The 12,861-nt window shown below is 37.9% G+C and overlaps 1 protein-coding gene across 1 annotated transcript; it reads right to left on the minus strand.

The window, feature by feature from the left end:
* Window positions 1-589: 589 nt before the first annotated feature.
* LOC105520525 (olfactory receptor 52B2) lies at window positions 590-1,658 on the minus strand. The gene is given in 3 exon segments (XM_011954288.1): window positions 590-842; window positions 844-1,039; window positions 1,042-1,658. Coding segments are annotated over 3 exon segments (960 nt in total). The 5' UTR covers window positions 1,583-1,658; the 3' UTR covers window positions 590-619.
* Between the last annotated feature and the right edge of the window lie 11,203 nt (window positions 1,659-12,861).

Genomic DNA, 12,861 nt, shown 5'->3' on the forward strand with positions numbered 1-12,861 from the left:
TCTACTCATCTGACAAAGGGCTAATATCCAGAATCTACAAAGAACTCAAACAAATATACAGGAAAAAAACAAACAACCCCATCAAAAAGTGGGGAAGGCAGTTCTTGAACTAAAATTTGAAGGAGAGGAAGTTTTTCCAGATGGCCAAAGGTCATGCATGGCTGTTCCTCAAACTCACCTGCCATTACGGTAGTGGGTGGCAGGCCACTTGATTCTGTACAAAGAATCAATGCACATTTAGGATTTTTTTAAAAAAATAAAACCCCTTAAAATGGTAAATATAAAATTATTTTTATCCACTTCTTTATAACCTCATTTCATGTGGTGTTCAGATTCCTGTGCTTCTGGCGTCTATCTAGTCTACTGAGGGTACCAAAACCTCATATCAGAGGCATGTACACTTAGTTATTATTTCTGGGTTGTGTAAGGGAGGAATGTGAAAAGAGATTAGAGAAAACAAACAAGAGAAGGAGGAAGAATTACGAGAAAAGAAAGAAAAGTGGGGGGAGGAGGATGAAATAGAAAGAAGAGGAAGAAATGCCTTCTCAGTCCAGGAAATCTCTGTATTTCACATCTAGCTTCTTTGAGGGAGCTGGACATCAAGATTCATGAGGATCCATCAGCCCAGAGGGGAGGTACAGCACCAAGTCTTGATGTCAAAGAACCGGTGGGCTACACCCTCACATATCTGCTTAGTCTTCACACCATAGACAATGGGGTTCAGCATTGGTGGCACCACCACATAGAGATTGGCCAGCAAGATATGGACATGTTGAGGAATATTACACCCAAAATGGTGGGTCAATAAGGTAAAGAAGGATGGATCATAAAACATAAGGATGACAGAGGTGGGAGCCACAAGTGCTGAGGGTCTTGTGCTGAGCCTCCTGGGAGGGCAAACAAAACACTGCTCGGAGGATCAGTGAGTAAGACACAGCGATGAGGATCACATCCAAGATGACCATGACAATGGGCACTAAAAAGCCATACCAGATGTTAACAGTGATGTCAGCACAGGCTAAACGAGCCACTCCAATATGCAGTAGGAATGACGAACAATGTTGGTTCGGCAGAAGGGCAGCCGCTTCAGTAAGAATATGACTGGGAAGATGATGCAGAAGCTTCGGGTGATGATGGCCAGAGCAATCCTTCCCACAACAGGCCATGTTAGCACTGCTGTATATCTCAGTGGGGCACAAATGGCCACAAAGGGGTCAAAGGCCATGGCTAACAGGATAGCTGACTCCCCCACAAACATCATATGGACAAAGAAGACTTGGGTGACACAGGCATCAACAGCAATGTTATGGGCATGGAACCAAAAGAGGGCTAGGGCCTTGGGCACAGTGGTGGTAGACAGCAGGATGTCCGTGATGGCCAGCACGGAGAAGAAGAAATACGTGGGTTCATGAAGGTTACGTTCCATGACAATAACCACTATCAGGATGCTGTTTCCCAGGACTGCAGTGATGTAAATGAGGCAAAGAGGTATTGACAGCCAAATGTGATGAGCCTCCAACCCAGGGACGCCAAGTAGGACAAAAACTGCAGAATGGAAGATGGTAACGTTGCTGTGACTCATGATGCACTTTATGGTCCTCTCTATAATGACTTAGAAGCTGATGAGTCTCCTGAAAGTGAAGGAAACAGAAAGCACTCCTGAATATGTATAAATATCATAAAAGACAGCATAGATTTCTAAATTGCTGGACTCTCCAGGGGCAAGTTCTCCCAGAGAATGTTCATTTGGTGTAGGAATGGCTTCTGGCCCATGGTCCTTCCTTTGCAGATAGAGCTTCTGTGGCAATAATGCTTCAAGTATGAACAGAGATGGCAGCACCTGCCTTCAACCACCCTGCCCCCAGAGTTTGGCCACCCTCCCTTTCTGACCTCATTCTACTATTTTCACACAAGCAGCATTTTCCATCTACCTGTGTTGTCCTTGTCCCTTTCCCTAAGATTTTGTTCTGCATTTACTTTTAATTTCCCTCCCCTTCTACTTCTGTTTACCAAAATAACTCCTTAAAATAACCTGAAAATAACTCCTTAAGACATACCACTTTGTAATGGTCTGTGTTCATAGCAATATGCCTCCTTCCTAAAAGCCTATTAGCTAAACTATATTTTAACTTTGTTATATTTAATCCTATTACGTTTATCTGGCTATTGCCTCGAACATTTCACAGGACACTTGCACTTGTGGCCCCCTGTGCAAGGAAGTAGAGTATCAAGGGGAAATCCAGAGGAAGCCTAGAGGGGTACATTTCTCCACTCTGAACCAGATTCATATCTTCCCTAACACAGTGAGCAATGGGGCAGCCAATGAAACTGAGACAGGCAATTTTCATCACCACCTCCTCATGGACTTCTCATGCTCCTCCCCAAATAGTTGTATACAGAAGCCTCCTGGTTATGTCTGGGCTTCCTTATCTATAGAAGCCTCCCAGGAAAAAGATTCTGAGCAAAAGAAATCAATGTTTTGCCCACCTGTAACCCCTGCTGACTCCACTAATACTGCCTTTTTTCCCACCCACTGTTCCCCAACCCTCAGAAAGAACCATGTTTCCCTGGTGCCAAGAAGAATTAAGTATAGAGCCCTTCTTGGCTTTCCTGCCACTCAGGTAATATTTGTTTCCTTCTGAAGTTCTGAACTATCTGCCAGCTATTAGGACTAGGGAAAGAATGTGTGATTAAGAATCTAGAAGGGAACCAGAAGAAAAGGGACCACAGAGACAGTAAAGAGAGAATCAGAAGTATAAAGTTACCAAATAAACACTAGATTGATCTTCTCATAATGGTATTCAGAGGGTCCCAAAGAAGAGATGCAAAGGAATAAAATCCTCAGTTCATTAGTCCATCCCTCTGCCTCTATGCAAATGAACTTGCTCAGAGCACTGTGGGCTGTGGGGAGGGAGCAATGGGACTCCAGATGGGTACAAGGAAGGGAATAGAGTCGGATTCAGACAAGTAAAGGCCACAGGCAGGCTAATAATTTGACATCATTCAAGCCAGTATATTTTAAATATTTGGACCAGGAACAGTGTCTCATGCCTATAATCTCAGAAGTTTGGGAGGCCAAGTTGGGAGGATCGCTTGAAGCCAGGTATTCAAGACCTGCCTAGGTAACATAGCAAGACCCTGTCACTACAAAACAATTAAAAATTAGCCGAGCATGGTGGCACACACCTATAGTCCGCGCTACTTGGAGGCAGAGGCAGGAGGATCTCTTGAGCCCAGGAGTTTGGGGCTGCAGTGAGTGAGCTATGATGGCACCACTGCACTCCAGCCTAGGTGACAGAGCAAGACTCTGTCTCTTAAAAAAAAAAATTATATATATATATAAAATATTATATATATACATATGTATACATATGTTTGTGTGTGTATATATATGTTCAACTCCTACTTAAAAGAGAGGCTGAGCTTTGCTGGAATGAGCACAGAGAAGAAGTCATTAGTAGCATTGCTCTGGCTCTATTTTAAAGTATTGAACTCAAATTCATATAAGCAAAAGCCTCACCAAAAAAAAAATTCATTTTCCTTAGGAGGAAATTTATTAGACATTTATTTTCTCACAACTTTCCCAACCCCTCCAGTTATTAACATATTCCTTCTCAATGAAACAGTAAGACACCTGATATGCATCCTCATCAAAACAACTCTGCTCTCTGCTTACGACTCTGTGATGTTTTATCACCCCAACAGTGAGATACCAAAGGCAGGGTGGAGAGAGGGGCAATGAGGCCTAGATGGCTGTTAATGAGGTCCTGGAAAGGAGGTTACTGCTCGTGGAAAGGACTTTCATTTTATTCAGTGGCTTCTTAGAGCTCCAGCAAAGCCCTGCTGCTTTCTGTCAAGCACCTTTGGAGGGTTCGAGCCTCATTTAGGAAAGAGTTAAGGGTGAGAAGAAAGGAAACTCACAGGCAGAAAGAGGAATATCCAATGTCTCACAGAAGTACCTCCCAGAGCTTCCAAGAGAACTACCAGCTGAGCGAGAAAAAAAGAGCCAGAATAGTAGAGATGGGGCAGGAGCCAAGCTAGCTGGGAAAGAACACAACAAAGAAGGTGTAGATATTAAGTTCTGGAGCCAGAGTTTCTGCATTCATTTCCCAGTTCTTCCCTAACTAACTAGATCTTGGACAAGTCACTTTACTTCTGCATGCCTCAGTTTTTTTATTTGTAAGATGTGGATAACAAAAAAACTTCATGTGGTAATTGTGAGGATTAAACAAGTTTGTATTAAGTTCTCAGAAAAGTAGGTTATTATTCCTGTTTATATCATAATTATTATCATTATTATTATTGTTGTTGTTATTATTATTATTATTACATGTGTTTGGTCATCATTCTGTTGTATTTTTTCCAGTAGGCAAAACACCTTAATGAATATTTAGCAGCATTAAAGTGTTATTCTTCATCCAAATATGACCAAAGGAAACTCCTTTCCCAGGAAGAAAGATGAGGAAAAGGAATGAAGGAAGTGCCCAATGAAAGGAAAATAGCCTGAGACCAGATCTCAGATGAACCTGGTGTCTTCAAAACCAGACCCAAGGGCTTTGGGTGGTACACCAGGCATGTCCAGTAGTGATGGACTTAGCTTGGGTGAGAACTACATGGCAGTTTTCCTTCAAATGCTCTGAAAAATACCCACCTGTCTCAACACAAAGAGAAATTATCTCCATCATTTACAGAAGCCTCAGGAACATCATAGAATAATGGGAGTCAGCTTCAACTGTAGAATTAAGGAGATTTGGCGATGGGAATCATAGAGGAGATTTGGTCCACACTTTAAAGGCGAAATGGAGCCACTTCTCTGCAGCTCCTGACCAGACTTCCTAACCAGCTCTATTTTTTGGTAATAACCATTTCCTCTTTAGGGGGTTATATAAAGGTCTTTTACGTGTTTATGCAATCTCAATTCAGAAGACTCTCCTACCATCATAACAATGTATGAAAATGTGCTCACGAACTACATGTGATATAACTTTTAGGTAACTATGTAGGAGTTGAGTTACTTTTTTTGCCTAGTTGTATTATCTAGATATTTATTTATACAAGTATTAATTTCACTTTGCCATTTTCCTTGTTATGTGCATTTTAGATGTCAAGCATTTTTCACCAGTCTTAGGTTCTTCAAAATGCACAGTCTCTGTACACTAAAGCCATGTCCCTAATGGATAAAACAGCTGCAAACCTCACTACCCCTCTGCCCTTTGCTTATAAGACTACTCTCTGTTTGCAGCACAATATCTCGCAGGCTTTGTTATATGTGTCATAAGAAATTTGTTTCTAATAACATATAAGGTCCCAAAATTTATGAATTATTTACTCTTCTAATATATTTGGGAAAATTCAGACTTATGCCTTTAATAAGCTCAGTCTTGCCCACGTGAACTTAAAGCCAGCATGTAAGAAGATGTTTTCATAATCTAAAGCCAGTGCTATCCATGCTGCAGAGGCACTGAAATTCCCTTAATTCAGACAACCCTTAATATTAACTCATGGTTTTTTAATTACTTATTTTTTAGCTGACAAATAAAAATGGAATACATTTATGTTGTACAACATGATGTTTTGATAAATGAATACATTGTAGAATGGCTAAATCAGGCTAATTCATGCTTATTACTTCACATATTTACTTTTTGTTGTTAAAACAAAATCAACTCTCTTAGCAATTTTCAAGTATATAATATATTGTTATTAACTATAGTCAGCATGATGTTCAGTAGACTTTTTAAACGTATTCCTCCTAATTGTATTGTTTTTTCATTTGACCAGCATCTCTTTAATCACCCCTGAACTTCAAGCCTTTGGCAATAGCATGATTTACTTTTGTAATGAATAAACATCTTAAGAAAAATTCCCACCTATCCATTTGTTTTACTATCTATAAACATTTGGGGTATTGTGTCAAAATTTGAGTAAGCATATGGTGATGTATCATGTGTAAATATCTTCTATGTTCTTATGATGCAGTAGCAAAAATGTGGAGAACACCAGCTCCAAAGTGCCACCTCTTCCTTCCCAGTGTCTATATCATATCTGTCCTACAAGATGCAGGACAAAAAACAGAAGAAAGAGGATTTTTCAGGTTTAGACACGTGTGACACCCAGATTACCAAAAGAAAGTTTCCTTAAGACTTTGAGACTGAGGAGCCCATAGCACTAAATACAGAGCCTGACACATTGTAGGTTCTTAGGAAATATTTGAAAAAAAAAAAAAATAAGCCATGGAATTAGTGAATTAATCTTTCTCCAGTAGCTTTCCTTGTTTCCCCAAAACAAGGTGTTGATCAAAACCCTAGCCATTTTCATGAATAGCACCCACTAATACACTCTTCCCTGGTATAGCCTGATTCTAATGGCTCTAAAAACTGCCCTCAAACCCTTAAACAGGAAGTTTTCTCTTTCTCACGTGCTCCTGGTGCTTTTCCTGGGCCCTCTCTGCATTCCTATTCCTATCTCTCATCAGTGTCTACCACCTAAACCCACTGATGTATCTCCCAATGCCCACACTCCCTACTCTATGCTCTGTCATGCTGCAGTCCAACTCTCATCCTTTGTCTCACTGACCCCTTATCTTTCTCCCACATACACATTTCTTTCTTCACAACTTCAGCCTTTGTCCTTTACAGATACTCCTAAATACACAAACACTCTCTCTCTGTGTGTGTCTCTCTCTCTTTCTCACACACACACACACAAACACACCTGCCAATCCCTCCCTCTGCCACCACCAATGCTCTTAAACTCACCTACTATATCACAATATCAGCTGAAGGATTGAGAAAACGGTAGGGAAGAGCTGAAAAAAAAAATCACTTTGCTTATTCTGAGGAAAGAAGAATGAAAAGAAAAGAGAAAGCTGGAGACCGTTCATGTTGGCGTGAGGAGGTGTCACTGTTCCTGCCCTGTACAGGACCCTTATATCAGCAGACTGATAAGCTACTTGCTTCCTTCTTCTGGAGGCAAGTGTCAGAGTCACCCCTGGGATCATTGAGCATGGAGTCAATGAACAAAAGGAGACATAAAAACATTTCCTCTAGTGCCAATAGGGAACACTAACTCTAGAGATAATTAGTAGCTCCAGACAGAAAGCACATAAAGTATTAGAAGACACAGCATAGAGCAGTGACAGAGATCTCAACAATAAAATAACATTTAACAGTTAACATTTGTTGATCAATTACTACATCCCTGTCGCTACATTAAGTTTTTAACATAAATTATCTCATTTAATTATCAGAACAACCCAATGAGAAAAGGCACTATTATTATACATCCATTTTGCAGATGAGAAAATGGAGGCTTAGAAAGACTAAGTAGCTGATAAGGAGAAAAGACAAAAACCCTGAAGTGAACATGTCAAAGTGTTCTGACTCAGTCTGAAAACACTCATTAATTCCTCCTCAGAAGGTCTAATTTTGGAGGAGTAATTTTGAAGCAACCCTACAGGGTCAATCACTGAAGATAAGTTCAAGAAAAAGCAGAATAAATGGAAGATTGATTAAAAGTTTTGCACCATTCAAAGCAAAATTTATAAGCACATAAAAAGATGCTCAATGTCACTAATTATCAGGGAAGTGCAAATCAAATCACAATGTGATATCACCTCACACCCATTAGGGTGGCTACCATAAAAAGTCTAAAATTTAAATTTTAAAACAGAAAATAAGTTTTTGCCAGGATGTGCAGACACTGGAGCCCAGTGCACTGTTGCTGGGAATGTAAAATGATACAATCACTGTGGGAAACAGAATAGTGGTGCCTCAAAAACTTAAAAATACAATTACCATATGATTTAGCAATTCTACTTCTGGGGATATATTCAAAAGAATTGAAAACCAAGTCCTGAAAAGATAATTGTACAATCATGTTCACAGCAGCATTTTTCATAATCGCTAAAACACAGAGGCAACTATGTCCATCAACAGATGAACAGGTAAGCAAAATATGACATATACCTGCAATGGAATATTATTCAGCTTTAAAAGGGACAGAAATTCTGACATATGCAACAATATGGACGAGCCTTGAAGACATTGAAGACATTGAGAGTAGCCAGTCACAAAAAGACAATTGGAATCATACAATTCCACTTACATGAGCTACTTGCAGTAGTCAAAATCACTGAGACAGAAAGTAGAATGGTGGTTGCCAGGGGCTTAGGGGAGAGGGAATGGGGAGTCATTGCTTAGTAGACATAGAGTTTTAGTTTTACAAGATGAAAAGAGCTCTGGAAATAGATTGTGGTGATGGTTGCACAATATAGATGTACTTAATCTCACTGAACTGTACAGTTAAAAATGGTCAGCATGGTAAATTTTACAATATGTATATTTTACCATAATAAAAAACTGAAGAAAAAAGCAAATTTACCTTCTATGAGCATTTAATTAAAATACTCCAACATTGTTGGGAGGAGAATAATTCTTCTCAAATCATCTTGTAACTTTTGGAGCAATGAAATAGCTAGGAATCCAACAATGGGGGAAAGGGGGTGGAATACCAGTGTTAGATATCTACCAAAAAAAAAAAAAACAAAAAGTTTTGTACACGAATGTTATAGTGACTTTATTTATAGTAACCAAAAATTGGGGGAAAAAGATGTTCACCAACAGGAGAATGGACAAATCAACTGTGATATATTATTCAGCAATTAAAATGAACAAACTACTAAAACATGCAACAATACAGACTAAACTCAAGATCTTTATGTCAAGTGAAAGAACCCAGATACAAAAGTCTACATGCTGTAGGATTTCATTATATGAGGTTCTGCAACAGATAAAACCTAGTCTACAGTGTAGAAATAAGAATAGCAATTGTCTCTGGGGTAGGAAGAACCAGAGGACATTTCTTTGATGAAAATATTCTACGTTCTGAGGTGAGTGTAAGTTACATAGGTGTCTGCAATTGTCCAAAGGACTTTTGGGGGTATTAGTAAAGAATAAACAGCAATGGAAAGAACAGAAATATGAGTAAATTCTTCCCATCAGTTCTTTATAATATATACAATAATTAAAACAAATTATAAACCATCTGATACTAAAGACAATAATATTTAAAAGTGGGAAGAGTAAAGGAACTTAAATAAAAGTAAGGTTTCCACAAAAGTTGTAAAATATCGATACTAGCAGAGTATGATGAGTCACATATGTATATTTTAATACACAAAGCAATCACTAAGAAAACTATAAAAAGCAATCCACTGAAAAACACTATAAATCAGGGGTCCTGTGGCCTGCTAGGAACCAGGCCCTAGGAGGTGGGCGGCAGGCAAGTGAGCATTACCGCCTGAGCTCCGCCTCCTGTCAGATCCGCCGCGCATTACAGTCTCATAGGAGCCTGAACCTTATTAAGAACTGAGCATACGAGGGACCTAGGTTGCGTGCTCTTTATGAGAATCTAGTGCCTGATGATCTAAGGTGAAAGTTTCATCCTGAAACCATCCGCCCTCCCCTATCTGTGGAAAAAATTGTCTTCCACAAAACTGGCCCCTGGTGCCAAGGTGCTGTAAATAAATCAAGACAAAATAAATGATGAATTGATGGGTGCTGACGAGTTGATGGGTGCAGCACACCAACATGGCACAAGTATACATATGTAACAAACCTGCACGTTATGCACATGTACCCTAGAACTTAAAGTATAATAAAAAAATAAAATAAAATAAAATAAATAATAATAATAATATAAAAAATAAAAAAAAATCAAGACAAAATCTTAAAAATGTTCAAGTAACCCACAGAAATGGAAGAAAACAGAAACAGAGGAATAAGACACAGAAGAAACAAAGAGAAAACAATAAAATGGCAGGTAAACCATAACATATTAATAATTGCCGTAATTGTAATGGTCTAAATACACCAATTAAAAGCAGATTGGCAAAGAGGAAAAATAAAACATGATCCAACTATATGATGTTTACAAGAATTAACTTCCAATTCAATGACATAGATAGGTTGAAAATACAAGTTTGCAAAAAAAAAAAAAATGTATCACGCAAGTATTTATCCAAAAACAAAGCAAGAATGCTAATATTTCAGATAAAGTGGACTTCAGGGCAAAGAAAATTACTAATGATAAAGTCACACATTACAAAATGATAAAGTAATCAATTCACTATGAAGATATAATCCCAAGTATGTAGGCTTCAAACAACAGAGTCTCAAAACATTTTCAGAAGCAAAAACTGAAACAACTGAAAGGAGAAATAGACAAATCCACAATTAAAATTTGGGACCTCAAAAGCCCCCTTGCAGTTGAAGTTCTATCTCAGCAACTCCTAACAAAACTACAAGACAGAATGTCAATAAGGATACAGAACTACCAAAAAGTGAAATTACACAGGCTATGTTCCTGACAATACTGGAATCAAACTGGAAATCAATAACAGAGGGAGAACAAGAAAGTCTCTAAATAATTGGAAATTAAGTAGTAGACTTCTAAATAAAGTATGGGTCAAAAAAAGTCATAAAATAGTTTTTTTAAAAAAACAGAACCGAATGGAAATGAAAATATAAAATATAAAAATGGGTGGAATGTGGCTAAAGAAATGCTAAAAGAGATTTTTAGCGCTACGTGACTACTTTAGAAAAAAGAAAAGGTCTCAAATTAATAATCAAAGTTCCTATCCCAAGAAACTAGGGGAGAAAGAGAAAAATAAGCCCAAAACAAACAAAAAGAAGAAAGTAATAAAATTAAGAGCAGAAATTAAAGAAAGTGAAAAATAAAAAAATAGAAAAAATCAATAAAAGTAAAAGCTGGCTCTTCAAAACATTATTATAATTAATAAGCCATCTAGCAAGACTGACAAAGATAAAGAGAAGATACAAATCATCAATATGAGGAATAAAGCAGGGGGAATCTCGCTGTAGATTCTAGTATTACCACAGAAAATAAGGAAATAATATGAACAACTTTATGCTCACATATTTGGCTGTTTAGAAAAAATAGACCAACTTATCAAAACTCACAAATTTTCTTTAAACTCAAGACAAAATAGATAATCTAAGAATAGTCTCATAACTATTTTTAGAATGGAATCTTTAATTAATAAAAAAAGAAATCTCCAGGCCCAGATGGTTTCACTGAAGAATTCTACTAAACTTTAAAGAATTAACACCTATTATTACATAATTATTTCCAGAAAATAGAAGACTAAGAAACACTTCTCAAGCAGCCAATATTGCCCCAAACCAAAATCAAATGAAGACCATACAGAAAACAACCGTCAAAACAATATTAGCAAATTTAATCCAACAATGTATTTAAAAAATTATATGCTACAATCAAGTGAGATTTTTTTCCAGGTTTGTAAAGTTGGTTCAACAATCAATCAGTGTAATCCACCATGTGAATAAGTTCAAGAAGAAAAATCATCAAATCATATCCATTGAAGCAGGAAAAACTGTTGTCAAAACCCAATATCCATTCATAACTAAAATTCTTAGCAATGTAGAAACAGAGAACTACCACAACTTGATAAAGAGCATTGACAAAAAAACCTGCAGCTAACATCGTACTAATGGTAAAAATGGAATGCTGTTTCTGTAAGGTAAGGAACATGACATAGATATCCACTCATCAGTCTTGTTCAACATCATACTGGAATTTCTGGCCACTTCAATAAGATAAGAAAAAGATATAAAAGGCATACAGATGGGAACTGTCGGTAGGAATGTAAATGGTATACCCACTCATAAAATAGTTTGGGTATCTTAGCTCAGACTGCTGTAACAAAAATATCACAGACTGGGTGACTTTAACATTTATTTCTCACACTTCTGAAGATTGGGAAATCCAAGATGAAGGCAACAGCAGATTTAGTGTCTAATAAGCAGCTTCCTGGTTCATAGCTAGCTGTCTTCTCACTGTTTCATCATATGGCAGAAGGGATAAGGGAGCTCTCTGGGGTCTCTTTTACAAGGGTGCTAATCCCATTTGTGAGAGTTCTGCTCTCATGACATAAACACCTCCCAAAGGCCCATTGCCAAATAACCATTGCATTGGGAATTAGGTTTTAACATATAAACTTGCGGTGACATAAACATTTGGTCTATAGCAGACAGTTTCTTATAAAACTAAACATCTAAATATGCTACTATATATGGCCCAGCAATTGTACCTTTGGGCATTTATCTCAGAAAAATAAAAATTATGTTCCCACAGAAAACTCATATATAACAGTTCACTGAAGATATATTGCTATTAGCCAAAAACTGGAAACACCCTGGATATCCTTCAACAGATGAACAGTTAAACAAACTGAGGCACATTTATACAATAAAATACCACTTGGCCAGGCACGGTGGCTCACACCTGTAATCCCAGGACTTTGAGAGGCCAAGGTGGGTGGATCACCTAGGTCATGAGTTCGAGACCAGCCTGGCCAATATGGTGAAATCCCATCTCTATTAAAACTACAAAATTAGCCGGGTGTAGTGGCACATGCATGTAATCCCAGCTACTTGGGAGACTGAGGCAGGAGACTCGCTTGAACCTGGGAGGCAGAAGTTGCAGTAAGCTGAGATCATGCCACTGCACTCCAGCATGGGCAACAAGAGTGAAAACTCTGTCTCAAGAAAAAAAAAGAAAGAAAGAAAATACCACTCGGTAGTACTCGGTAGTAAAATAAATGAACTATTTATATACCAAGTCAAAAAAAAAATCCAGAAGGTTACATACTGTATGATTTCATTTATATAACAATCTTGAAATGACAAAATTATAGAAATGAAAAAAAAAAGAAAAGAGTAGTGGTTTCTAGGGGTTATCACTGGGAGTGTAGGAGGGAAGGAATGAGGTGGATATGCCTATAAAAGGGCAAAAGGAAGGATCTTTTTTTTTTTTTTT

The sequence above is a fragment of the Colobus angolensis genome, unplaced genomic scaffold (assembly GCF_000951035.1).
Source record: "Colobus angolensis palliatus isolate OR3802 unplaced genomic scaffold, Cang.pa_1.0 Scaffold381, whole genome shotgun sequence".
Lineage (NCBI taxonomy): Eukaryota > Metazoa > Chordata > Mammalia > Primates > Cercopithecidae > Colobus > Colobus angolensis.